The sequence below is a fragment of the Bos javanicus genome, chromosome 19, assembly GCF_032452875.1.
Source record: "Bos javanicus breed banteng chromosome 19, ARS-OSU_banteng_1.0, whole genome shotgun sequence".
NCBI lineage: Eukaryota > Metazoa > Chordata > Mammalia > Artiodactyla > Bovidae > Bos > Bos javanicus.
Window position 1 is genome coordinate 28,295,633 of NC_083886.1, and position 27,681 is coordinate 28,323,313.

Below are 27,681 nucleotides of genomic sequence, written 5' to 3' on the forward strand. Positions count from 1 at the left end.
AAAAACAAACAAACCAAAAACCCACCTAAAGGCCTCAGGCCTGGCTGACTCCTCTGACCCACTTTCTACTTCTCTCTCTCCCCCAACCCTGCTCCACTCCCTGACCTCCTCCTGCTCAACACTACAAACTTTTTCCTACTTTACTTCCTCTACCTGGCACACTCCCCGACCCCAGACTTTGTCTCCTCTCAACTCAAAGGCTGCTCCAAGAAGAGACCTCCCTGACCAACCTGTGTCAACCAGCAGACACACCCCCAGCAGTCACTTCCTTTCTTCAACAGAATCATTACCTTAAATTCCCTGAACACCCTTACTTCCCACTGCCTGTCCCCACTGAGGAGACCCAAGTGCCCTGAAGGCAGGGATACTGTGTCCCCAGCATTTCAACACTGCCTGGCACCAGGGGAGATTCAAAATAAGTATTTGTTGAAGGAAGTAGACGGGGGTGAAGAGGACACAGGCTTTTTAAAAATAATAAATTGAAAAATAAATAAAAGTGGTAAGGGGGGAAGGAGTCAGCTTTTGAACTCATTGGAAAAGTCCCTAATGCTGGGAAAGATTGAGGGCAGAAGAGGGCGTCAGATGAGATGGCTGGACAGCATCACTGATACGATGGACATGAACTTGGGCAAATTTCGGGAGATGGTGAGGGACAGGCAGACCTGGTGTGCTGCAGCCCATGGGGTCACAAAGTCGGATACGACTGAGCGACAGCTGTGTGGGAACCCACTGTAGAGAGCTCTTGATAGATTTGGAAGAATTCATCCCAAACTGCTAACACGCTTCTAAGGGGTACGTGGAATGAGACGGGGAAGGAATTTTTTAACCATATGTATTTCTATATTTATTTGCAGTTTTATAAGGTACATGTATCAGTTCTGTAATCTAGAACACAACATATGCACAAGTAGGGGGTTTTACCCCTTCTTGGTGAATTCTCCTTAACCCCTTAGATACAGATGCATTACCTGCATACACCTTCCTCGGCTCACAGCTTTCTCCCTTCGGGCCCAATGGTAGAGAATGTAAGCACAGCCTCAAACCATTTGCTCCTACACAGAACCATGCTAAAAGAAGCGTTATTGGGAAAGTGGTGCTTTCCATCCAAGCAAGACCTCAGAATCACCTAGGAAGTTTCTTGAAAGGCAGACGGCTGGGCCCGGCCCCCAGGACTGGTCTCTGCTGGATCCAGTGCTGCTCAGAAAACCATGGGGCAGTCCAGAGAGGACCCTTGGTTTAAGGGTCACACCTCTGGGGACCTGTGCCTCTAGCCTTGGATCCAGTCAAGCTAGGGCAGCCCCCCACCCTCCCAACCCCCTTCCATACCTACCTCCTCACCCCCATCACCTGCACACTGCCCCTGAGGGTTAGTCTTTTCCATCCAACTCTTAACTTTGTCAGGAATGGCTACAAAAACTGCCCTTCTGCACAGTTCAGGACTTAACCACCCCACCTCAGCCTTCCTTTCTGGGGTCCCTGAATGAGAGAGAAATGGGTAGGTGGGATCCCCCCAGAGGTGCCAGCAATGGCTCATTTATGCTGTAGTTGAGGCTGGAGTAAGAGGAGCCTGTCAAGCATATGAACTGTGGCAGAAGGGAAGCTGGGAACAGTATCCAACAGAGCACCTGAGAAGCTTCAGTTAGGACCAAAAGCCAGGAACATCTGACTCCCTGAAAGAACCACATTTTCTCCTTCGTAATATATTTTATATGTATGCATATACATATATGCACGTATGCATTCTTAGTCGCTTAGTCATGTTGGACTCTTTGGGACCCCATGGATGTAGTCTGCCAGCTCCTCAGTCCATGGGATTCTCCAGGCAAGAATATTGGAGTGGGTTGCCAATACCTTTTCCAGAGGATCTTCCCTGACCCAGGGATCAAACCAGGGTCTCCTGCATTGCAGGCAGTCTTTACCATCTGCACCAAGAGGGAAGCCCACATACATACACATATGCACATATACATATATATAATGGACCATTTCCCCCTTTTGGAGAAGGCAATGGCACCCCACTCCAGTACTCTTGCCTGGAAAATCCCATGGACGGAGGAGCCTGGTAGGCTGACGACCATGGGGTCGAGAAGAGTCGGACATGACTGAGTGACTTCACTTTCACTTTTCCCTTTTGGAGAAGGAAATGGCAACCCACTCCAGTGTTCTTGCCTGGAGAATCCCAGGGACGGGGGAGCCTGGTGGGCCGCCGTCTATGGGGTCGCACAGAGTTGGACACGACTGAAGCGACTTAGCAGCAGCAGCATTTCCCTTTTTGCCTTGTGTACCAGGAAGTTCAGAAATCATATTCATCCTCATAGCTAACACATCTGTTTCTATTTTTATCTTTGGTATCGCATTCTATTTCCCCACCCTTATTATCTGCAAAATTGCTTCAAATATCTCCTACAGAGAGGGGGCAGACATAGAGAAATCAAATTAAAAAAAAAAAGAAATCCAATGAATAATTATGCAGCATTTCTTATGGGCACACTTCTGTGAAGGTCATTGCCAGAGCCCAGCTCTGTCCACAGAGCTCCATGAACATGAATGAACTGTCTTCTGTTTTTCTTTAGAGACTGACAGCAGACTCTAGGCTGCCCGACAAGGCTGAGACGGCTCAGAAGAGGGGTCAGGGCTGGGCTACGTTTGCAGCTCCTCTTCCTGGCTCTATCAGGGACCTAGGATGGAACTCCAGCCCCGCCCCCACCCCAGGCCCATTCTTTGCTGGAGCCTTGATCTGCAGATTCCTCCAAGGCCCCCTTCAGGCCATTCTGTTGTGTCTCGGGGGAGGTGATGGGTGTGGGGGGAGAAGGATCTGACTTTACCAGACCGATCCCTATACTCCCACCCGGGTCTCCCTCCTCACCCGGGTCCCAAATAACCAGGCCACACACTGGGTTTCAAGTATCCGTCTCTTCCTTTCACTCTCTCGAAAGAAAAAATAAATAAATTGCAGAAGGCGGCAGCATTTCCAGTCTTCCCCTGGCTCCCAGACACCCGACCCCCAACCCTGCCCCCCCTACCCTCCCCCCCAACATTCCCACTCCCTAGACCCATCCCTCCCCGTTCCCAAAAGAAAAAAGGAAAAAAAAAAAAGAAAAAAATCCCAGGAAAAAAAAAAAAAAGCCACAGTTAGACCTTCCACTCATGCAAACCGGCAAAGAAAAAAGGTAGGGGGCATGTGGAAGGCAGGGGGCCCATGGTGGAATCCCCCCACTAATCCCCCCAAAACCACCTTTGAGAAGAAAAAAATGGAAAAAAAAATGAGAAATCAAGGGACCTGGGGAGTTATGATGGGGTCAGGAGTGACCCCAGACCCTGCCTCGGGGGGAGCGCGGAGGCCTGCAGCCCTGCAATGGGTGCTCCTGGAGGGGGGCCCTGACTTTCAGAAAGTGTGTGGGAGATGGGGGAGAGCAGGTGGCCCCCCAGTGGGTCTGTGTGTGCGTTGGGGGCGGGCAGGGGCAGGAGCAAGGGGTCCTAAGGAACCAGGGCTCGGGATCAGGAGCCCGGGGCTCCCCCTCAGACCCCGGGTTCCTGGGGTTCCGCAGCCCAGTTCTGGGGTGCAGGGATACATGCAGAGGAGTGTCCCCCCTCCAATGGGCTGGATCCAGTTAGAAAGGAAATAAATAAGAAGGGGTGGGAGGGAGGCTGGGGGTTGGAAGGGCTTGGGCAATTCAGTCCAGACCAAGGGCCCAGGCGGTAGAGGCAGGGCGAGTCCAGGCCAAGCCAGGGCAGGAATCAGAGTCTCTCTCGGGCAGGGACCCAGATGTAGGGGCCTGAGAGGTCCTCGATGACTCGCTTCACCTTGTGGTAGATCTCCTCAAAGCTGTCGCCCTCCACGATGGCTGGGGGCGGGGGCAGGGAGTCAGGCCCAGGGCAAAGGGCACCTTCTCCTAATTCTCCAGTCCATGAGCCATGGGATGCACCCACCCAAAGGGGATACCTCCTTCTAAACCACCCACCCTGTGGGGGCCCCGCTTTTGAATCTGTGCCAAAGGCACCTCCTGTGCTGGCCACGGGCTAGCCACAGCCTCACCTGAGAAGCACTCTGTGAATTCCTGCTCCAGCTTGGTGGCTCTGTCGAAGGCTTTGCGGGCTTGCTCCTCTGTGATCCGCTTATTAATCTCTCTGTGGAGAGTGAGAGAGACACAGACCTGAGGGTGGGTCCTGCCCTGCCTTGATCTCCTCTGTCCAGGGATGTTAAGTTGCAACCACTATTTTCTTTTTTTAATTTTTTTAAAAATATTTATTTGACTGCACCAGGTCTTAGATGGGGCATGTGGGATCTAGTTTCCTGACCAGGGAATGAACCTGGGCCCCATGCATTGAAAGTACAGAATCTTAGTCACTTGACCACCAAGGATGTCCCCACTATTTTCTTATTTAGAGCATGAAGCAAAAAATACAATTCCCAATACCCTCTGGGGCCACAGATGGGCCCCCTCCCCACGACCCACCCCAGCCAGGTGTGGCCACTTCAGGGACCTCTCCAGAACCTCATCCTTCCAGCCAGCAGCCCAGTGAAGGGATTGACTCTAACTCCCAAGAGCCCCAATGCCTAGCAGGTGTGTGCCCCAGGGGTTGCTGGGAGTTGTAGTCCCGCCTAGCCCAGGGCAGAAGAGGAGGGAAGAGGCCTGGGCTTCCCTGGGCCCTCTGGGTTCTAACTCCAATTCCCTTCAAAGGCTGCTGGAGCTGCTGTCCAGAGTTCTGACGGAAGAGCTCAACACAGAGGCCATCTAAGGCTCGGGGCTTGGTGTGGGAGAGCCGAGGGGAAACCCCCTGAGACCATACTCACAGAACATTCTCCAGGGAGCGGGGGCGGATGAAGATGGCGATAGGGTGCAGGTGGGCCGCCTGCAGCCGCCGCACGGCATTGGCCGAGACATCGAGGATGCAGTGCTTCCCCTGGGGGCAGGCAGGGTGGGTGGAGGGGGACCAGCAGGTGGTGGGGAAGGACAGACAGAGGTGGCAGGACAGGACCCACACACAGGACGTGGAAAAGTGGAAGACATGAGATTGGCCAAAAGGGAAATGAGATGGATATCAAAAGACGCGTGGGCAAAGACAGTGGAGGCAGGAAGGGTATAGACAAACAGAGTGAAAAAAGGAGAGGGACAGACGGAGAGCAAGGGAGGGGCCCGCACAGGAGGGAGGGGATGGAGGGAACAGGGAGGACAGGCAGGGAGGGGACCCAAAAGATGGCGCAGAGCAAGGCCAAGGGGGCGGAGCCAGGCAGGTGGGGCAAGAAAAGGAAGGAGAAAGGAAGTAGGATAGAGGGGAGGGCAGGGAGGACGGACAGAGGACAGACAGATGGAAGGAACAAGGAGAGACAGATGGGAGGGAGGAGAGGCAGATGGAGAAAGGGGCCGTGGAGGGAAGAGGGCAGGGTGGCGGCAGCAGGGAGAAGGTGAGGGCAGAGGAGTGGGAGAGGCAAGTGGAGACCCCAGGAAAGGTGAGGGGAGAGGGGAGAGGGCCAAAGGGAAGCCAGCAGGAGGGAGGGCCCGAGTTGTGGGGGGCCAAGCCACCAAGGACAAGGCCACAGGAAGAGAGGTGAAACGGGGCAAGGAGAGGGAAGAGGGGACAGATGGCAGCATGGAGTTTGGGGTCAGGGACCAAGGGAGGAGGGGTGGGGGAGCAGGGCACCAGAGAGCAGGCAGTCAGACAGAGTTGCCCAAGAGAAGGAGGAGGTGGAGTGGAGACCCAGCAGGGAGAGAGACAGAGAGAGAAAGAGAGTTAGAGAGCTGAGGAAGGCCATGGGGGGAAGGAGGAGGAGGACGGGCCGTGGCTCCTACCTGCTCTGCCACCTCTCGCACGGACTGGACGCTGGTTCCATACAGGTGGCTATTGTACTGGCCGGCCTCGATGAACTTGTGGGCCTGAATGTCCTTCTCCATTTTCTCCCGGGACGACACAAAGTGGTAATCCCGGCCATCTATCTCGTATTCCCGCTTGGGCCGCGTCGTATCTGCCAGGAAGTCACCCCACCCACCAAAGATCTAACCACCATCCCTCCAGCTTCAACCTTGCCTACAGCGACCCCCTAGGAGAGCCCAGCTGGTCCTCCAGGGAAGGGGGCTGCTGGGGAGACCGAGGCCAGGAGAGAGGGGTGGAGCTGCCTCCCCCAGCACCTCTGGGTCGTCCGAGTCTCCGGCCTGGGACGGTCCCGGTGGACGTGAGGGTGGCTGAGCAGCACCCTTGTCTGAGAACCCCTGTGTTCGGAAGTGACTCTGCCTGTGACCCCTTGGGCCCCACCCCCCACCGCCCCCCAAGGCCCTGCACTTACGGGGAACACAGGATCCGAACTTGTCGGGGAACTCGGAGAGGAGATCATCGTTGGCGCGGTCCTTGGTGGGCCCGAGGATAATGATGGGGCGAGCATAGTGCACTGAGGAAAGCGTGGTGGTCAGGCAGTGGCAGAGATCAGGGTCAGGCAGCGGGGAGGGGCAGAGCCGGGGGAGGGGGCTGGGCCAGGGCGCGCTGCCAGGGCTCACCTTCCATCTGTGTCACCGTCTCGTAGCTCAGAACCGAGTCTTCTCGACCTAACAGGAGGCAGGGCATCTACAAGTGCCTTGGAGGCAGGGGATACAGGGCCCCCACTGGCCTTCCCGAGGACTCAAGAGAAGCCCAGGGCCCCTCTCCCCGCAGGTCTTCCCAAACTGACCCAACCTACCCTGTGATCCAGAGCTGGAGCCCCAATCCTAGGGAGACAGAGCAGGCCATGCAGTTGGTCAGGAGTCCAGACCCACGAGCTCCACCGCCCTGCCCACCTCCGCTCTTGCACCAGAGCTCCCGGCCTTCTCCACTTACCTTGGCCTTTAACCGTGACCACTCCCGTCGCTCAACCCTGAGGAATACATGGAGGGATGGGGGTAGAGAAATGCCCAGTGAAGGGCCCTCTTGCCCCTACCCCCAGGGCAGCCGAGAACTCCGTCTCCCAGCAGCCCCTGGCCCCACGCTCCTAAATGCGGTGTTTGTCCCAAGGGCTCATGTGAGTCGTGGTGCCCACAAAGGGTCAGCAGACAGATCCCCAAGAAGTTGGGGGTGGACCCACACCCTCCCTGCTGGCTGCCCACCCTGGGGCCCTTGGGAACTTCAGGGGCAAGAAGGCTCACCGCCGCTTGCTGGGGATAAAGCCGATGTCATCAGTCTCGCTGTCGGAGTGGACCCGCCGTGCCTGCCACCACTCCTCATCGCTGGCATCAATGACATGAAGCACGTCCCCGAAGCGGAAGCTCAGGGCCTGGCTCAGGAAGCCGCAGTCCTTGGTCTTGTCATAGTCAAACAGGGCCCTGGAGGGCAGGTAGCCTCCAGTCAGTCTGGTGAGGGCCAAGGCCCCTGAGAGCTCAGAGGTTCTGCCTAGGGGTCTACAGACCCGCATGGCCACTGGTGGCTTTCCCAGAGATGCTATGGATTCTGATGAACCCCAGAACTGTGTGGGAACCTAAAGCTCTACAACTATGAACAGCCATTCAATCCTCGCTGTGTCAGGGATCAGACAGCCTACGGATCGGGGGCGATTTTGAGAGTAAGATTGAGAACAGCACCCTCCTAAGAAAGCAGCTGCCACATGCATGCATGCCAGTCACAGGGGTAACATGGACCCAAGTCCGGCTACCCTCAGCAGTAGAGTAGCCTTAAGTGACAACCTGTAAGTGACAACTCCAGGGTCAGGACAAGGGAAGGAATGACTGCAGAGACACCAGAGATGCCAAGCAAAGCACCAGGGCTAGAAAGATGGGAAGGGACTCCAGGATCATCAGCATCATCTGGGAGTCAGAACTGACCAGCCCCAGGAGCTAACTGGACCCGACAAAGAGAGAAGGGCCGAGCGAGGCTCCGGTTTGAGCCAGGTGTCTCGGCAGACAGTGGTGCCATTCAGGAAAAGAGACACCGACCGGGCAGGACAGAGAGCACGAGCGCACGGGAGAAGAGGTGAGCTAGCTCTGGGGCATGCTGAGTATGAACACCTGTGGGACAACCCAGGGATGTGTCCAGAAAGCAGATGGCTGGAGCTGCAGGTCTGGACCATGGGGAAGAGGTCAGGCCTGGGCTGAATGCTCTGAGAGACACTGGCAGAGCGAGCAGAAGGGGAGGCCATGTGAGCAGACCGGGAGCCCAGAGGGAGGGAGGGGAAGAAGCTCAGACAAATCGCCTACACCTGGGCAGACAAGAAAGAGGAGCCAGTGGGAGGAGCCCTAAGAAGGTAGCAAAATGCCACCTGGGAGACAGGGTCAGCTTGGAGAGAGCGGTGGTCCACTTCCCCTGGAATGTGTTATCCCATGGGGCTGGGCAATATTCCAAAAGTTGAGAGGCCCCCTGCTCTGCCAGGCATTAACCTTTGAGTTACCAGACTGTGTGGCAGCTGGGGGTCCTGGGGGAGTTGCCAGGGTGACTAGGGGCTAGGAAGCAGTAGGGATCACTGAGGCTGAGGCTGTTTTCTAGTCGCTAGGGAGTGTTTCTCAATGCTAACCTATGCGTCTCCAGCCCTGGAGTGGGAGGTAGGACAAGAGCCAGGCAAGACTGAGGAGGGAGAGCTGGCTGGGGGATGAGGGGCCATGAAATGAAGAGGGGCCCAGCCAGGAAGCATCCGACCTGATATAGAAACCCCTTTTGGGGTTGCTCCGCAAGGAGGCAGTCCCTGAACCCAGGCTGCTGTTCATGAGCTGTTCCCGAAGGTCATGGATCTTGGCCTCGAACCGGCTGTACTCTGAGGAAGGACAAGAAGGTTCCTGAGCTCTGGCCTCCCTACTGTCTCCCTCCCTACTGTCAGCCTCTCCCCTCCCCCTCCCCCGAACTCTGCAGAAGCCAGGAGACAGAGTTCTGAGCACCATCTGAGAGGCGGAGCTTCAGGCTTGGTTATTCCTGTTTAGTTACTCAGCTGTGTCTAACTCTTTGCAAACTCATGAACTGTAGCCCGCCAGGCTCCTCTGTCCATGGGATTTCCCAGGCAAGAATCCTGGAATGGGTAGCCATTTCCTTCTCCAGGGGAATCTTCCTGACCCAGGGATTGAACCCATGTCTCGGGCCCAGTACCTTCGGGTTTATACTGAGCGATGATCGTGACTGTCTGACCCGCGTTCTTCAGGGCAATGGCAGCCTGCTCGTGGCTGGCATTGCGGAGGTCAACGCCATTGACCTAGAGAGAGCGGGGAGAGCTTGAGTCACTGGAGATGGGGGCCGGGCTCCAGCCTACATGAGCCCTGGCTGGAGGGGAGGGGGTGGTCCGGGCAGGGGCTGGTCTTCCCTTACCGAGAGGATCTGGTCCCCCTTCCGCAGCTCCCCACTGAGGTCTGCGGGGCCGCCGGCCAGGATGAAGGAGATGAAGATGCCTTCACCGTCCTCGCCACCCACGATGTTGAAGCCCAGGCCCGTGGAGCCCCGGTGGATCACAATCCGCCTCGGTTCTCGGGGGACGTCTTCCTCCCCCAGCATGTCCTTGGCCACGGGGGAGTAGCGCCGAGGGGAGGTGGGGGTCATGGCGGTGGGGTAGTCAGTGCCCAGGTAGCTGCTGTGACTGATCTCATTGTCCAGGTGCTGGGAATAAGCTGAGGGAAGACATGGGCGGAAGGACGGATGCAATGGAAAATGCACGGAGGGAGACAACGCCCACCACTCCACCTCCTCCCGAGGAAAGCAGCAGAACCAGGCTCAGGGGAAGGGCACGTCACTATGCCAGAGAAACAAGGCTGGGGTGTAAGGGAACATGATGGTCACAGCAATGTCAGGGAGCAGGAATTCAAAGGGCATGGTAGGGGTGGGTTCTCCTAGGGGCGAGTGGATCTGAAGGGTACATGACCTAGGTATGCCAGGGGTATGGAGCCAAGGGGAATATTAATACCAGGCTTTGGGGCTTTTAGTTCAGTTGAACCATCTCTCATATCATCTATAAAATTCCTCTCCCTGTTTCCCCCACTTCCTGGTCACTCACTTGGTGAGAAAACTAGGTCATTTGTCTAGCAGAATTTCCCACCTTCTTTTAGGAAATAGTGGGAAACCCTAACAAGTAGATCACTGCTTACATCCCTGCCCTGCATCTCCTGTCAAGTGGTCACCTGTGTAGAGACTCAAGTTCAATTTTTGACAGAATTATTTCCTAGATGCTGCTGCATACTTTCTGCATCACGACATGATGCGATGTCAGGTTGCGTTTTTTGAGATACAAATCCATAGGTTGGGGTGTTGTCAGCCTGATCCATTCATTATAAAGCTCGCCATTAGCCTCTCACCTAAGAGTTTTAGCAGCCACTGACCATCACTGCCTGGACTTGACAGTTCACTGAGGATGGCAAATAGTGCCCATGTATATTTCTTTTTTTTTTTTTTTTGAGGAAGGAACATTTATTAGTCAGAATTTGTCTGTAAAAAAGAATGTTCCCCGGTCAACCACTGGTCACTCTACGGTGCAATATGCATAGGAAAAGAGAATAAATGCTTGACTCTTACCCTTTGCTTGCCAGTATTCAGAATGTACAAGTTCCCTAGCATCTTCCAAAGGTACCTAGTTGTTTTGAAGTATCCTTATAATCCTGTAGATTTTTAAATATTTACTGAGTTTTGGTTGAATGGCCAGTTTCAACTTGGCTCCTGCCTTTGACACAACCCTTGAATATCTTCCTTGCTTTCTTCTTTTTTTAAAGGTTTAAAAGATAACTTGTTCTTTTAATGCTTTTGCTAGAAAATGGGAAAGTTCTCAACTGAAAACTTGGTGGTTCAGATGGTAAAGAATGCACCTGCAATACAGGAGACCTGGGTCCGATCCCTGGGTCAGGAAGATCCCCCGGAGTAGGGCATGGCAACCCACTCCAGTTTAGCCTGAAGACTTCCACGGACAGAGGAGCCCAATGGGCCACAGTCCATGGGGTCACAAAGAGTTTTGCTAATATGAAAGATGTTACAAGTTCATCTTACACATTCCTTGCTCAAGTCTTAGATCTGGCCCTTTCTCCAAGGAGCCAAGGTTCCCTCTGATAGGTTATAGTGTCTAGAAACAAGGCCATGTGATTTTAATATGGTCTTACAGTATGATTTCAGATTTGGATGAAGTAGTCACATCTCATTCTTTTCCAAAAATTTCTTAGCTCTTCTCCCAAATGTAATTTTCCAGTTGGGGGTGGGGGGTGGTGAACATTAACATTCTGATGAGGATTGCATAAAATTAGAGAAAAACTTGGAGAGGGTTGAGATCTTTAGCATATTATGTTTTTTGCATCAGGAAACATGCTGTGACTTTCCAGTTCTTTAGTGTTCTTTTATGCCCTTCAGTAAAGTTTCATCATTTACCTGATATAAATCTGACACAGGTCATTTACTGATATAAATCTGCCCTCTGATCAAGCTTATCTTTCTAAGAATTTTTTTAGAGATGTTTTTAATGTGAACCATTTTTAAAGTCTTTATTGAATTTGTTACAATATTGCTTCTGCTTCATGTTTTGGTTTTTTGGCTGAGAAGCATATGGAATCATAGATCCCTGACCAGGGATTGAACTCATACCCTCTGCATTGGAAGGTGAAGTCTTAACCACTGAGCCACCAGGGAAGTCCTCTAAAAATTTTATAGCTTTTTTCCTATAGCAAAAAGGATCTTTTTACCCATTATATTTTCTTATTGCTAGGAAGTCACTAGTTCATGCTTTTTATCTTACATATAGCCACATTCTTAACCCTACCTATTATTTTTAAGGTTTTCATTTAATTTACTTAAATTTTAATCTAGATGGACATAAGTATAACTTACAAATAAGGATAAGTTTGATTCTCCCCACTGAAATGTAACATTTATTCTTTTTTCTCTTGCTACCCTGCCTGAAATCTTTACAGCAGTGATTCGCAGCAGGGTAATTTTGCAGCCCCCCTCACCCCCAGGGGACATTTGGAAAAGGGGACGACAGAGGATGAGATGGCTGGATGGCATCACCGACTCAATGGACTTGAGTTTGAGTGAACTCCCGGAGTTGGTGATGGACAGGGAGGCCTGGCGTGCTGTGATTCATGGGGTTGCAAAGAGTCGGATACGACTGAGCGACTGAACTGAACTGAACTGAAAGACATTTTTGGTTGTTCTGACTGGAGGGGAAGGGTATCACTGTCATCTGGTAGAGGCCAGGGCTGCTGTTAAACATACTATAGTGCACAGAACAACGCCCCCCACAACAAAGAATTGCCAAGTACAAAAATGTGAATAGCCCCAACGTTGAGAAATCCTGCTCTAAAGCAATGTGGACTAACAGTAGCAGGAAGAGGCTTCCTTGCCTAGTTCCTAACTTAATGGACACACAGATAGGATTTTATCATTACAATGTGTTCACTGTTGATTTCTGATAACACTTTTCAATCATGTTAAGGAAAACTCCTCTGTTCCTAGTATACTAAGTTTCCCTTTCAGAATATGACGTTGAATTTCATCAAATGCCTTTCCCACATCTGTGTGAAATGAACTTACTGTTTTTTCTACCTTTTTTTTTTTGCCAAGCCACGTGGCAGATGGGATCTTAGCTCCCCAAAGACCAGGGATCAGGGATCGAACTGGTGGCCCCTGGAGTGGAAGCATGGAGTCTTAACTGCTGGACTGCCAAAGAAGTCCTTCCCTTCCTTAACTTTTTAAATACAATGACTCATACTTAGAGGTTTCATAATATGGAAACACCTTTAATTCCCTGAAATGAACCCAACTTTGTGACAACGTTACTCCCTTAATATGCCCCTGTGTTTGTTTTGCAACTATGTCATTAGAAACTTTTACATCTCTGTTCAGAAGCAAAATTAACCTATACTTTCCTCTTTTTTTTTTGGCTGAACCATGGGGTTGCAGGATCTTAGTTCCCTGACCAGGGACTGAATTCAGGCCACAGCAATGAAAGCCCTGAATCCTAACCACTAGGTCACCAGGGAGCTCCCTACTTTCTTACATTATCCTTGTGACCATTTTCAGATGCCCTTATAAAATGAAATATGAAACGTTTTATCTTTCCCTATGCTCAGAAAAAGCATAAGAATTACCTAGTCCATGAGGATTTGATAAAATTAGCCATAAAACCATCTAGTGCCTTCGGGGGGAGGGACTATTGACAATCTTTTCTAGTTCTTTGACGGTGACCAATTTTCCATCTATTCTCCAACTAAAGGAAGTGATAGAGGTTCTGGCCAGTTCAGGGGAAGGATCTGAAGAGGCAGGGTCAATGGGGATGTCATGGGGTGACTGGTGGGGGGCATGGGGAGCTCCAGGGTTTGGAGGGCTCTCACAGGTCGTGATGTCTGGGGGAGCATAGCTGTCACTCAGGTAGGCATTGCTGGGCTTGGCCACCTTTAGGTAGACCACATCGTACGTGTTCTTCAGGGCTGCCACGGCATCCTCATGCATGACGTCCTCCAGCCCCACGCTGTTGACCTGGGGCCAAGGGAAGCAGAGCTCAGAGAGAACCGGAAACAACCTCAAGATGGACGTGCTGAGGGCGAGCCCATCAGGAAGGTTGAGCAGGCACCAGGCCAGCAGGCAAGACCCAGGTGTGGGCTAGAAGAGTGATGGGGGCCCCCACTCACCGCTAGGATCTTGTCTCCGATCTGTAACCTCCCGTCCTTGTGGGCAGCACCCCCTTCGATAATCTTGGTCACATAGATGCTGTTATCTCCAGGGATATGTTGGTTCCCGACACCTCCAGCGATGCTGAAGCCAAGACCTGGGTGGAGGGAGGGCAGAGGTGGGTCCCCAGGTCCCCTGGGGCAGAGGATAGCGGGAGGGGGGTGGCAACCTAATTGGGTCGCTACCTTTAGGCCCCTTGATGAGCTTGATCTCCATGAGCTTCTCAGCCGGAGGCTTCCGGCGCATGACGTAGAGGCGGACAATAGAGCCTGCCTCTTTGAGGGCCTCCACCGCCGCTGAGTGGGTCACCTCCCGCACGTCCACTTCATTGACAAACAAGATGCTATCGTTGACCCTGAGGGCAGCAAGGTGGGCCTGAGCCAGGAGCTTCCTGCCGCCCTGGTCCTCCCTTTCAAGGGAGCCAGCATCCTAACCCGTCTCCTCTCCCCACCTGAGACGGCCGTCCTGGGCTGCAGCCCCACCGGGAATGATCTTGGTGATGAAGATGGAAGGGTCATCGCCGATGTGGGGGTTATCAGTGCCACCTGCGATGCTGAAGCCCAGACCTGAGTTACCCTGGGCAGAAGGAGGGGAAGAGGGTCAGCTCCCCTCACCGCCTACTCTAGACTGGGTGAGAGGGGAGGGGAGAGGGTTGGGGAGCTGTGACCGGAGCAGGAAGGGACAGGGTTAAGAGGCTGGCCACTGAGAAAACACAGGCACAGAGAGAAGCACAGACAGGGGGCAAGGGGGGAGGACCTGGGCTGCATGAGCCTGCTCACCCTTTCCAATGTGATCTCCTCGTATTCCATTTCCCCCTCTGTCCCGTTCACCTGCAACTCCAGCACGGGCCAGAAACACAAAAGCCATGAGACAGACTTCCTGCCTGAGCACCTGACCCTACCCTGCTGCTGGGACTTGGCCTTCCCTCCTCCCTTCTGTAAAAGCCCCCAAATCTAAACAACTCACATATCCTGGGGCTTCTAGGGTATCTGTGTTGACAATCACAGGGGGAGAATTGGCCTGTGAGGGAAAAAAGGAGATGAAAAGCTGCCTGAGCCTTGGCTCAAGAGGGAGCCCGTAACCAAGAGACCCCCCCACCATGGCTACCCTCTCAGCCTCTTAACCTGGCCCGCTCTGTTCCCCTCAACTCTCTGAAGGACCCAGCCTTGATCCACGTTACAAACACACAGGTACACGTGCTGGCCCCAACTCTGCCCAGCCCAGGCCCCCTGCATGTGGAAGGAGGTGTCTGAGAAGCAGGAAGAGAGAGACAGCCAGATGGGGGAGCAGCAGATGGTATAGAGCCGGGAGTGGGGGGGGCCGGCTAGGGGGGGGGAGCTTCTCACCGGATGTAACACCACAGAGTGCTACATGCCTTATGTACTACACACACATACCACAGGGCTCCTGTCCATTAGGTCCTACCCCATCCCTGTCCCTATCTACCCATCAACACCCAGATCTTTTCATAACCCTCCCTCAGACTTGCCCCTCATTTTCACACACATGTGCCCTAAACCCTGGGCCCCTGGAATCCGGGGTTCCCCAAGATGCAGGCCCCACCCTCCTTCTCGCTCACCCACCATTCAATCTACTCCTTCCTCTTGGGATTCTGTTGCCAAGCAACGGTATCTAAGCCCAGCCAGGGCCTGGGGAGACCCACCTCCTGGAGGCCTGTCGCCAGGACAACGGGAGGAGGAGATGGGGCGTGGCCTAAGAGCGACCAGATTCCCAAAGGCCCCGCCCCCCCTCCCGCCCCAGGTAGCCCGGCCGAAAGAAGTCCTGGCTGAAGAGGTTTGAGGGCGCAGCGCCTCCTGAATAACCTTCCTTCCACCCTCCCTTAAGCCCCTCACCCTACGCAGTGGAAAGAACGTCAGGAAAGGGGAGTGGTGAAAGACATCCGGGTCCTAGTCTCTCATTACTCTTACCCCCACCCCTGGCCTATTTCATCCGGGAAAGGGTTAAAGTGGGGTGTGCCCAGTTCCCTGACGTCAGTCGCCTCGACACAGCAGGGTCTCTAGATTCTAGGGCAGGGCCGCTTTAGGCCGGTCCTAGGGGCTTCCCCAGTTGCCAGGGCAACCGAAGCCATGTTTCCATAGCAATGGGGGAAGGCAGCCAAAAGCCTCCTTCCGGGGTCCCCAACCTGTCTCCTCCTTAAACAAATATTTATTTGGAGCCTACCAAGCGCAAGGCACTCATCAAGGATTCCCCAGACTCCTCGCTCTCTCCTTCCCAAGGGGTCTTTCTTCTCTCCTACTGCGATATCTCAGTACTACATATTTTCAAGCTCCGTAATAGATTTCATACCCATAAATATATTAAATCCATTCTCTGACCCTTCAAATCTCAGCAAATGCTACTGTCCAGCCAATAGCCACTGACTGCCAACATCCCATCCGCGTGTCCCTCCTCTGTCCCACAGCCTGTCCTCAATTGCCATCCCCATCCTTACCCTAGACGTTCCTGCCCCAGGCTCCATCTTTTATCCCCAACTACCTTCATCTCATCTCATCTGCGTAGCTGTAGATAAAACACCCCTCTCTCCACCCGACACGATATATCTTCCAACCCCAGCCTCCATTCTCCATCCTCTTCCCCGCCCTGTGCCCCTGTCCAGGCCCATTCGGCATCAGTCTCCTGCTCTTATCCTCCATCCTAACTTATGATTCCTCAGAGAGATCACCACCACTCTCCCTTACTTCATTCTCTGACCCTCAAGATTCTATACCCAAATCACAATCCTTCATTCTCAACCCTCTGAAAACTGAGGCTTCTCCTGTCCCCCGGCTCAGGCCTTGTTGTGGGTCCTCCCTCCTACACCCAGGGCCTCCAGCACTCACTTCCCTCTGCTTCCTGGATGCAGATTCCAAGTCTCCCTACCTCTGTACGACCACTTTCGCTCCTCTTCTCCTCCCCTGGGGACTGAATGGCCCCATCTTGAGGAAAAAAAAGCATCTCTAGTCTTCTTTCCTTCGTCCTTGAAGCCCTCAGCCATCCACAGGAATTCTCTGCACTCATCTCTTCCTCTCCTTGCTCTCGATCAGCTCAACCTCCTCCCTGATACCACATCTCATCCTTGCCTGTCTCCTGTCCTAGGACCTCTAGGCTTCCTCTCGTCTCTCCACTTTTCTACCTGCAGGAAAATTGTATTTCCCTCTCCAACTACTCTCCTACCACCTCCTTCTCACCCCAGAACCTACTGCAGCCCAGCCTCTGCCTCCTTATTCCCAGGCTCAGGAACTCAGGAACCTCCTCTCCATCTTCTTGGCGAAACGTCGACAACTTCCCCCTTGCCGGGACATCCCACAAGATCCTAGAATCTCACCCCTGACCCCAGTGTTCCTCTGAATCTCACAGCCAGCCTGGTACACTTCATTCCTCCCAGCCTACACCCCCAGAAGAGGAGACTGAGGGGGAAGAAGATGGGAAGTGGCCTGGAGAATGGAAAATCTCAAAAACAGGGCCTCCCTAGGACTGGAGAAGGGAAAACATACTGTAGGCACAGAAAAGAAGGGGAAACAGGTGGTGGTGAATAATAATGGGGGAGGAGCACAGAAAGAAATCTGCATGGAGGTAGAATCCAAGAGGAGGAGAGAGAGGAGGCATAGGAGGAAAGGACAGAAGTGATGAGTAGGGAGAAAGGGAGCCGGCTGACCCAGGCAGAGGACTCATCCTGGCCAGAGCCTGAGCTGGGGATCGGGGAGAGGAAGAAGGAGAGTGCGTGGGAGGAAGAGAGAGACAGCATCCAGCACCAGCCAGCAGAGAGGAAAAGGCAGCGAGGAGGGAGGGCACAGGAGGGTGCAAAGGCCGAGGCAGGGGACAGAGGCAGAAACGCCGGGCAACCAGAAATCTCAGGCCAGGCAGATGGAAAAGGCTGGAGAGCCAGGCCCAGAGGCCGGAAGCGGGGGGAGGAGGCAGCGAAGGGCCAAGAGCAAATGAGGGCAGCAGGAGTTCTGAACAGAGCTCAGGACACAGAAAATGGAAACGGAGGTCGGGGTGTGTGAAGGAATGAAGAGGGCCCAGGCGCGGGGAGCATCCTGGGGAACGCACACATCTCAACGCACGTGCGCGCGCACACACGCAGACACACACGCACACACACAACGGCTGTAAACTCTACACCCTCTGCCACTTGCCTAGCCTCTGTTTCTCCTCTTTGGGAACCAGGTGTTTCCAACGCCCCCAATGCCCCCTCCCCTGGCCCCAGGAGCCCAAGCCCAGCCCTCCAGTCCCAGCCACCTCCCACCTCTGGCTCTCGCCCTACCGGGCCTTGGGGATAGTTGTAGCTCCGAGGCTCCGAGGGCTGCACTGGGGAGGGGGCCGCCTGAGTCTCCTACCTTGATGGGGGAGAAGTGGGCGTGGCCCACGACCCCTTGGACGGCCTCGAGGTGGGACAAGTTCCTCTCCGCCACGTGCACCAGCTCGGGGGCGTTTACCTGGTTGGGGAGGTGGGCCGGGCTGTGCTCCAGAGGGGGCGTGTCTTCATCTTGGTAGCGGTATTTCTGGGGACGGGGACGGAGGCGTCATGGGGGCCGGCCCAGCGCCTCGGGCTCCAGGCGGCCCGCCCCGGCCGCGCCTCCGCTCCCCAGCCTGTGCAGTGCGGAAGGCCCTGGGGCCTGACCAGCTCCTCCCCCTCCCTGTCCTCCAGCCCATTGGCTCCCCTCTCTCCACCCTCCCCACAGCCCCCTCTCCCGCCAGGTCCTGGGCACCTCTCCTCTCTTCCCAAATCCGCACCCTCCCCGCAACTCTTCCAACTCCCAGCCTAGGACCCCCGCCTTCTCCCCAGCACACCCCTCTTCTGAAGTCCGTTTCTTCATCCCTTCCCCAGAGCTCCAGCCCCTCGGCCACGTGCACCCCTCCCCTTCTCTACCTCCATCCCCAGCATCTTTGCTTACCTCATCAGCTCCCCCCCACCCCCAGCTTCCTCTATACCTTAAGCCCATTCCCCGTGTTGTAACCTCCCTCCTTCGAGTTGCTTCTCCCATTCGGTACTCCATCCCACCCCACTCCAGCCTCAATGCCTCAGTCTCCCTACTGCAGCCTCTGCCCCAGGAAGAAATCACTCCCCAACACTTTGCATGCCCCGGGCAGGGACCGCAGTCAAGCCCTTCAACTAGCAGGTACTTGGCACCAGCCCCCCTGGCAGGACAAAGTTAAACCGGTCCAGCTGGCCTTGCTGGTTCCCAAGTCTTCGGCAAGGGGGCCCCAGGACTCCCCCACCTCTACAAATGCCCAGAGGCCAGCCAGCTAATCGGATATACTAGAAGAAGGGGGAGGGTGGGGGAGGAACAGAGATGGTAGGGCTCAGAAAGGGGGCAAGAATGGATGCCAGCTTCCAGGTTCAGTGACTGCGGAAGTGGGTAGAACCTCAGAGTAAATTCCTGGTCTCCCTTTGGCCTTTACGAGTGAAAGACCCAACCTGACCCCTGATTCCCCTTCCTAACTCACTGCATACCATCTCAAGGGCCTCCCTTACTAGCTTAATACAGACTCCAGTAAATGAGATTAACGGAGGGACCAGAGAGGAGGGCAGCTGGAAACAGTAATGAAGGGTAGCGCCTCTGCCCCTCACAGAAGCAAACCCTCCCCAAGGCCAGGTTCTGTGGAGGAAGGGGAGGTTACCATGTGTAGGGCTCTCTCAGAGACTGCAGAAGACAGAATACGCTCCCCAGTACACATGGGTAAAAAGAGAAGGCAAGATTTCCCTCTCAAAAAAAGTATCTGAAAAGCTGAGAGGACCCCAACATTCGGAGGACAACAGTTACAAAATCAAACTGGAGGAAGCTTATCAAGGTCAATGCCTGACACAGAGTATGATTCTGAAAATTCTGAGGATGAGGAACCAAGGCTGAGGATGTAGTCCACTTTGGCCATGGTTAAGGACAAAGTAAGAGGATAGGAAGAGGAAAATGGTCCATTAAGAGTCTCCAATCCAGAACACAGAGACAGCTGAGATCAAGGAGCACCTTGATACACTTTGTTTTAAGGCTGCACCATTAAGCATGCAGGATCTTAGTTCCCTGACCAGGAATCAAATCCACGCCCCCTGCAGTGGAAGTGTGGAGTCATAACCACTGGACCCTACCAGGGAAGTCCCACCTTGATATGTTTGAAGTCTTAAAGAAAGAAAAGGGGCTCATCAAGGTACACTTTGTTTTCTGGCCTTGGAGACAGACTTGGAGGAAAAACTCCTAGCTCCCTCCAGGTTTCCATACGAAGAACACAAAAAGTGGAAAAGGGAAGTTAGGGGAAGTAGAAATTAAATAATCCTCCTCCAAGCTGGGCCCTCTTGGGTAACAGAATTTGATGAACTGAAAGAGGTTGTTGTGCCACATTCTGAAAAGGTGGTCTTCAGCCTGGATAGTGCAAGAGCTGAGGGACAGAGCCCCAAAACTGGAGGGACCAGGGAGGGAAGAAGGAGACAAGGAGATTGCTCTCTTCTCTCTTCACAAAGCCTCCAATTCCCTGCGTGACAACTGAGGCAGGACCAAGGGTTGCAGCTTCAAGTTTTTGGAGTTTGGGACGCAGCAGGGAGGGTTTGAGCCCAAAGCCCCTCCATCTTCGCCCCACCTCACAGAGAAAATTCCTGAATCCCGATGAAGAAATGTCAGGATGCACACAATGAAAATGGAAGCGTGGAAAAGGACATTTCATTGTTTATTCTAGAGAGGAGATGAAAGAAAATTTGTACCACACTGAGACTGCAGACACCTCTCCCTTCCCTACCCCCGTGGGGAGTGGGGTGTCTGGGACTGAGAAAAAGGCTCCTCCTGATCTAGTGACAAAGTCAGGGAGATGGGGAACAAGGAAAGGATACCAGAGTTCCCAGAATGTGGCTGAAAGAGGTTAGGGCCTATGTTCAGTCCCTGGAAATTTTTAAAGTAAATGTAGTAAGGAAAAACCTCTGGAGAGGTGGGGGTGGGAGAGTCATTAGGAAACTACAAACTGGGAGGTGGGGGTTGAGGTCAGCACCTCTCATCCCAGACTAAAGGACTACTAACGCAAGGCAGGCTAGGAAGGAGGGTCCCCTCTTTTACGCTACTGGGGCTCAGGGCCGTGACCAGCGACAGCTCCAGTGCAATTGGGACCAAGTCTGAACCCCCAATATATTAAGGCACAGGTAATATTATTAAGGTACAGGCATAGGATAAGCCAAAGGCCTGGGGTCGCTGTTGCTTTTCCCTTTGGCCCTCTCTTCACCGCCCCAGTTGCGAGAATGACCTGGAACGGAGGCTTGCACCCCCAGAATAGAGGGTTGTGAGTGAAAGTGAATGATCATAGGAGGGGCGACCCACTGCGCCTGTCCGCGAGACACTGCCACCCAAAGACCCCGCCAAGCAGAAGGAAGAGCGACAGCACTTGAAGGTTGCACCCCGAGATTTGGGGGGTCCGGAAAGAGGGGAGCGGGGCCGGAGCCCGTACCGCGGCACGTACCACGCAGAGACACATGGAGGCGAATCTGTTCCGAGTCGACATGGAGAAGGGGAGGGGGACTGAGGGGAGGGGATGGGTGGGAGAGCAAGGGTCCCGGGGTTGGGGAGGGGGAGGGGCAGAGGGGCGGGGGCTGCGGCGGCCGCGGCAACTGGAGGCTGCGGCCGGAGGTGGGGGGGTGACGGCGCCTGCGCAGTGCGGGAGAGCGTCACGATGAGAGAGAAGGGGTGCGGGGAGACCCTCTTAGCCATCAACTTCCCCGGTTCCAGCTGTTTCTCTGTGAACTCCACCGTGCACAGTATACTCCTATTCATTCACAAATACAGACATTCCTAAAATTACCAATTTAACGCTCTGGTTCTCTGGGATCCCTTATGCTAGCTAATCTCCCACCCCTAAAATCACCAAGCCCCTATTACGAAAGCTCCCTGGACTCTCAGGGGGCAGGGAAGCAAGCAGCACTTCTCCCGCAGAAGGACCCCCAAGGGGTCTAAACTGCCTCCCACAATCCCCTGCACCCAACCTCCCCAATGACTGTTAATGTAGACAACATCCCCACAGATGTCAAGACGCCTCCTATTTTAACCATCGGTATAGCCCCACAGGATAGCCAGACAACGTTTTCCAAGAGTTGAAGGACCACAGATCCTGTTGTGCCCTCAAATTAATCTACCCTTTAAATCATCCCTTTTAAAATTATATCTGTTCCCCCAGTCTGCTAACAGAGACCTTGAAATTAGTGCAGCTATTACCCTTGTTCTAATGTAAACATCCAAATAACCAGTCCTCAAATTCATTTGGGGTCCCCTCTCCAAATCCTTGAAACTAATGAGATACTCATGACTTTTCTAACATACCATGCCCCAGTACCACCAGATCCCATTTCAGGGAATACTTAAGGGACCTTAAAGTTGACCTTCTGAATTCAGTTGCAACCTCTTCAGTTTATTACCAGACTTCTAGACTATGAGATATTTCTCTATTCCTTTTCTGTACTCTTTAAATGTATACATTATTCCCTTTTCTGGCTGCCCTCCCCTACATCTCAACATTTCTACCCCCCCACCCGCCATGATTCTGAATTTCAACTTTGTTGGAAGATTACTCCCAAATATATCTATCTCCCCCACACCTACGTCTCAAAAAAATATTTACCAAAATAAGATCTGACCTGCAATTTCCAGTGGCCCACAAATCTCCCGTAACACCCCAAAATGACTGCCTCTGATTTCTTCCATTTTGTCCCAAACTGAACCCGAAAGCATCTCTTCTAAATATTCTCACATTGAACTCCCACCTTTTCAACTCTTAAAGCCCAGCGAGCAATCTCCTAAAATCTGCTTCTCTGACTTTTCTAAAATGCCTACAAATGGTAGAGAGGAGGGATTTCCCTAGAACCTGACACATGCCCCCTCTCTTCCCGTTGACTGAAATCTGTTAGATACGCCCCCACGATGACCCCCAAGGTCCTAGTTTCATATCTGGATAGAATGCTTGTATCCTCAGAGGGAGCCAGTGCAGAAGGGGTTGAACTGGAAATTCCTTACAGAAAAGAAAATGCACAGGCCCTAGTTCTCCACCAGTGGGCGCTATGGCCATTAAGACCCTCCCCCATCCCCCATTTCCTTTTTCCCTCCATTTTCCGTTTCCCCGTTGCCTGGCAACACAGCAAACAAGGACTTTGCCGTCGCCTAGCAACCGTCTCCCTGGAACATAGCGTTGAGGTAGGAGGTTGTGCTCTGATGAAATCTTAACAGTCCTCCATCTTAGGAAAACTGAGACGTCAGATTTCCCAACCCCCGGATTCTCCTTTCCAAAGACCCCTGCTCCCCGCAGTTTCTTAGACAACAGGCCCCTCAAACCCTGTCTCCTCTTTGCACATGGGACCACGCCACGCCCCTGCCGGGTCAGCCCCGCCCTCATTTACCCAGTCCTAAGGCCCCACCCCTTTCTGAGGTTGTTTGCCCGCCTCCCTTGGTAGAGTAAGCCAGACCCCGCCCACCTGCCTACAGGAGACCACGCCTGCGTCCACTTCCCGCCCATTCGCTCCCCCGGCCTCGCCCACACTGCCCCTCCGCCACGCCCCAGTCGACCAATGAATGAGGCCGTAGGCCACACTGCCCCGCCCCCGACACCTTAGCTTTGCCCAATAAGGACCACCCGGAGGGTTTAACCGCTTCGCCTCCGGGACTCTAGCCAAATACCCCCAGTCTTTCCCCACTTTCCTCCCTCCCCCACTTGTTCTGCTCCGCCCTCCGCCACCCTCGCCCGGCCCTCAAGTCCGCCACGCAACTTCAGTCGTCGCCGGTTACCATGGCAACGGCGGCAGCAGCGCGGGGAGTAGGGGGAGGGACGGGGGCGGAGTGGGAGAAAGAGATGCTCAGAAACACCGGCAGAAAGCGAGGCACAGAGTAAGATTAAGTGATAGCTATAAGGCAGAGTTAGCGCAAGGCACAGGGCCTGGCACATAGTGGGCATTAAATAAATATTCCTTAAATTACTGCGGCAGAAATCTAAATATAAGCGATGAAAGATGGAGGAATCAGATGTAGCTGGGAAGCTCAACGACCGCAAAGCATGAGCACCCTCTACCCCACCCAGCATTCTGGGGGAACAAGTGCCATGTGCCCCCCCTGCTGGCTCTTCCAAAGCTAACCCTCCGCTGCCCTGGATAGAGATGAACCACAACTCCCAACAGCCCGAGGGGCAGCAACCCTCTAACATTGACGGTTCTCCTGCCTCAAAGCCTTATGGGACTTGGAGTCCCCGCCATCCGAGACTGACAAGTTTTCCGGCCAAGGAATGTGGCAAGCCTGGGTCTCCACGCCTCTGTAAAACCCCAAAATGCATGATCCTCTCTGCGCAAGACTCTTTCCTTCGGGGATGCTCAACCCTGAGCTCCATCGAAGAAGCAGGATTCTTGAAGGGAGATGAATAAACCCACCCTCCCAGAATAGCTACCAATGCAGACAAGGCCCTCACCCCCCCTCTCATATGTGCGTTCACGTGTTGGAAGCAGAGCCCACACATTCCAACTGGCTTTCTGTGTACACCTGCACATAAGGGACCATAGCCAGGAAGCCTAAGGCTAAGGGGCAGACTAAGGGCAGGAGTCAAGAGGAACTGAGGCTCAGACAGACCTTAAAGGAGAGAAGGCCAGAGAAACTGAGGCACAAAAATCCACTGCATGGGAAGAAGAAGGAATATGGGAGAAAGCCCAAGCCCACAGAATGGAGGATAAGCAAGTAGCCCTCAAGAGAGGGTAGGGACTTGGACCTAGAGGTCCTCAGCCTTCAGTCTCCTCCAACCATGCTCACACATGCACAACACATGTGTAGATGCATGTGTATACATGTATGTGAGTTTGTGGCAGGGAACATGTGTGTCCTCAGCTCCCTGCCCTGAGAATCTGCAGTTCCCACTAAATATAACCCCCTCCCCAGCCTGTGACTCACCCAGACCCCGCCTCCCCGGCCCCCACTTCCTGTCCCACCCCCCAACCCCCAGCTGCCTGCCACTCGCCCAAGCCTCCAGGCTTCCAGCTTTCCAGTCCCAGAGTCTTAGAGCCAAGACCCAGGTATTCTGCAGCCCACCAGAAGCTTGCCAGTGTTCCCCATCCCGGAGTTCCTGCACTTGGCAGGCTCACAGGGACACCCTTGTACAGATCTTCACTGCTGCCTGCCTGGCCCTCCTCCTACACCTTTTCACCCCAGTAATTTTAAATCCAGGTGTCCTCCCCCACCTTGATCCCAAGGGTCAGGGGTAACAGGAACATTCCCTTCCATCTGCTCGTCTCCCTGTTTCCCAACCAGGGTAGATACAGTGTGGGAGGAAGTGAGGATGCTGGACACCTGCCTGGGCCACCCCAAAAATTTTCACCACGCACCTGGTACCCCTCCTCAAATCCCCTCTCCCCAAGCCTCTCATCCTCTTCCAAAGAAGCTGGCAACCTCAGCTGCTGCAGCCTCCTATCTCCCCAGGGAGTACCCCAACCCTAACCTCACCTGGTCCAATCCCTCAGGTGATTCTCTCAGGTTCCAGTTCCCTGACAACTCCCAACTATCCCTATTCCATACGACTGACCCTGAAATTAACAGTCCCCTCAAATTAAGAGCACCCCCAAATGCATATAAGATGCTTCTTTTATAATCTGAAGGCCCACTCCTTCCCTGCCAGCTGACACCCCCAGACCAGTCAGGTACTCACAACCAGTAACCTTCTACCTTCAACCCAGGAGCCCCCTGAAATTGGACAAGGCAACTGGAAGCCAGCTTGTCCCCCAGGAGGGAAGAGGAACCCCCCCTCACATAGTCCACCTTCTAACATACACCAAGCAGGGCTCCCATGTGAGCCAGGCTTCTCCTTAAATAAGTCTCCCTCAACATCATTGATGAACCTCAAAATCCACCAGATCCCCAAGTCACAGAATACCCCCCAATTTTCCATTTCTCTACAGGTACAAAGGGATCACTCCAGGGGGCACCTGTGGCCAAACCCAGCATTATCTCAGATGTGAACCCCAAACTAAATTATGACCCCCCCTCCCATCTGCTGATGCTCTCATTCCAGGGCCCCCAGCCGCAGATTAGGCCTGACTAACCCCTCCCCACGAACTCATACCCTCCCCCCAGTTTACAGGCTCCCCTATCATGCTTACCTTGGTTGTCACTATACAGAGACAGTCCATGTTGGGGGGCCTGGCCGCGGCGGCGGGTAAGGGGCTCTGACTTCATCGGAATTTCGTTCCTCCCCTCCGTGGGTTCTCACCCCTCCCCCCTCCGCACCCCACTTTTGCAGGGGGGGCCAGGATGGGGGGAGGGGTGAGAGGGGAAAGAGGGGGTTGGAGAAGGGAAGGGTAGGGGAGCGTGGGAGGGAGGGGAAGGGGGCCCTAAAAGGGGTCCCCAGTGGAGGGGAGGGGGCTTAGGGAGTACACCCCGATTCTCAGGAGGGGCGGGGGCACCGGGGGCTGGCAGCCCCGGGGTTCGGGGGCTGGGGCATGAGCTAAGGTGGGGGAGGGGAACTGGATGTCGGGGAGCCCCGGGGTAGGGGAAGGTCTTGCCTAACGGCCAGGGGCTAGGGGCCGTGGCGGGGGAGTAGGGTGGGGGGGTCGGAGGCGGCAGCGGCCGAGGGAGCCGTGGAGCCGAGGAGGGAAGGGGAGAGAGGAGGAGAGAGGAAGCAGGGGGAGGGAGGGAGGTAGCGAAGAGCGAGAATGGGGGGGTGCCTCGGTAGAGTTAACTCCTTCCGCGCTGGCAGGAACCCGGATAATGGGAAAGGAGATGGAGACAGGAGCCCAGAGGCCCTGAGGCAAACATGGAGTCCCGGCCAGCCACCAGCGAGGACAGCAGAGAGGCAGCGAGGAGGGAGTTTATTTCTCAGAGAAGGAAGCACCCACCCAGCCTCTCAAAGACTGGGAGCACCCAGGGTGGTTGAGATACTGGAAAGAGGCCATGGTAGGGGGTAGGGAGTGAGGGAGGGGCTGGCAGGATGGAATCCCTGGGGGCCTAGGGCTCCCTCAGGATTTATAGGAAGAAACCTGAAAATTGATTGTGTCCTCGACCCTTAAGTGCCTGAAACTGGGGCAGGTAAAGAAGAGGGGGAAGCAGGAGAGCAAATGGACTACAGGACTGGAAAGAGAGCACTCCCCTTGCCTCTGACTCAGGAGGCCGTCCCCGGGGACCCTCAAGTCTCAGGTTATTAGCAGTAGTTTGCTCACCCCTCCAGCCCTGCTGCACCCTCAGGAATTCAGAGCCCACCCCCCAACTCCCTTACCTGACTCTCTGAGATGGAAGCCTCATAATAGTCCAGGATGTCTGTCACAGGAACAGAGCTTGAGTTACCCCTCCCACCCCAGGCCTCCCTGGCCACCCCTGCCATCACCTCACCTCCATCCCCATCAGGTAAAAGAGGAACTCCTCCAGTCAACACTGGTGGACACTGACCCCTGATTTCCAGGTTCCCAACCAGCCCCCAAGTTCAGTAATCGCCCTCGCAAGCACAGGCCAGCCCTTGTCACTGCTGCCCCTCAGAAAACTGGGGCTACTTACCCAGCAAGGCTTGGAAGAGGTCACTGTGCAGCACCGTAAGGAGAGGGGGTGCCCATCGCAATAGTGGGGGTGCTAGGAGCCAGAGGGCCGACTTGGGAGCTGGTGAAATGCAAGTGAGGGGGAGGGGTTGGGCCAAGGAAGAGACAGAGGGACCAACACACTCACACACACTCACCTCCTCTTTCCCAGCCTTTGCCTTCTCACCCCAAACTCTCTAGAAAGGTCCAGGGAGAGGGATCCCTGGGTCCCAGGCCCCACCCACCCCCAGGCCTCCCCTTCACAAGGACGCCTGTTTTTCACCTCTAGGTCCTGGTCCCTCAGACATCTCTCTCTCTTCTCACTTTAATCTCTCTAATCCACCAGGGTTAGAGTTGAGCTGTCTTCTCCCCACCCAGTGTGAGCTGTCAGGTAAAGTAGGCAGTCTCTGACCCACCCACCGTCCCATTCTTCCGGGGTCCCCAGTTACTATCACCACCACCACCTTCCTCCTTATACCCTTGGCCCCTCTCCCCAAAGCCAGGCATGACCACTACATTTTCCTGAGGGCCAGGAAAGAGGATTAGCCCCAAAGTGCTCTGCTTTGGAAGCCCTAAAAGAAAGGAAATTGTCACTGTCTCCTGGGTTTGTC

At 54.1% G+C, this 27,681-nt stretch overlaps 1 protein-coding gene across 11 annotated transcripts; it reads right to left on the minus strand.

Annotated features, from left to right (window-relative positions):
* Nucleotides 1–2,894: 2,894 nt before the first annotated feature.
* Nucleotides 2,895–27,174, minus strand: DLG4 (discs large MAGUK scaffold protein 4). Of its 11 annotated transcripts, none has more exons than XM_061390968.1 (21): nt 27,054–27,174; nt 26,779–26,819; nt 18,015–18,080; nt 14,545–14,598; nt 14,358–14,408; nt 14,030–14,154; nt 13,764–13,933; nt 13,539–13,675; nt 13,242–13,386; nt 9,250–9,545; nt 9,034–9,136; nt 8,593–8,707; nt 7,113–7,289; nt 6,808–6,844; nt 6,671–6,698; nt 6,492–6,539; nt 6,284–6,385; nt 5,793–5,965; nt 4,796–4,905; nt 4,037–4,128; nt 2,895–3,845 (listed from the first exon to the last, which is right to left on the minus strand). In XM_061390968.1, exons 5-21 carry the CDS (start codon nt 14,385–14,387, stop codon nt 3,739–3,741), a joined length of 1,995 nt encoding a protein of 664 aa, XP_061246952.1. In that variant the 5' UTR covers nt 14,388–14,408; nt 14,545–14,598; nt 18,015–18,080; nt 26,779–26,819; nt 27,054–27,174; the 3' UTR covers nt 2,895–3,738. The 11 variants fall into 11 exon arrangements, with proteins under 11 accessions (XP_061246952.1, XP_061246951.1, XP_061246950.1 ...); XM_061390967.1 differs by having other exon boundaries at nt 14,358–14,416; nt 14,544–14,598; XM_061390966.1 differs by having other exon boundaries at nt 17,916–18,080.
* Nucleotides 27,175–27,681: the final 507 nt, after the last annotated feature.

Bases quoted from the DNA above. Each gene is read 5' to 3' on its own strand.
- DLG4 (XM_061390960.1), bottom strand. From the start codon at position 25,696: ATGGACTGTCTCTGTATAGTGACAACCAAG. The intron at 6,699-6,807 runs GTAAGTGGAGAA...CTGTCTCCCTAG, and splicing joins GGTCACGGTTAAAGGCCAAG to GATTGGGGCTCCAGCTCTGG. The intron at 6,540-6,670 runs GTAGGTTGGGTC...GCCTCCTGTTAG, and splicing joins CTCCAGCTCTGGATCACAGG to GTCGAGAAGACTCGGTTCTG.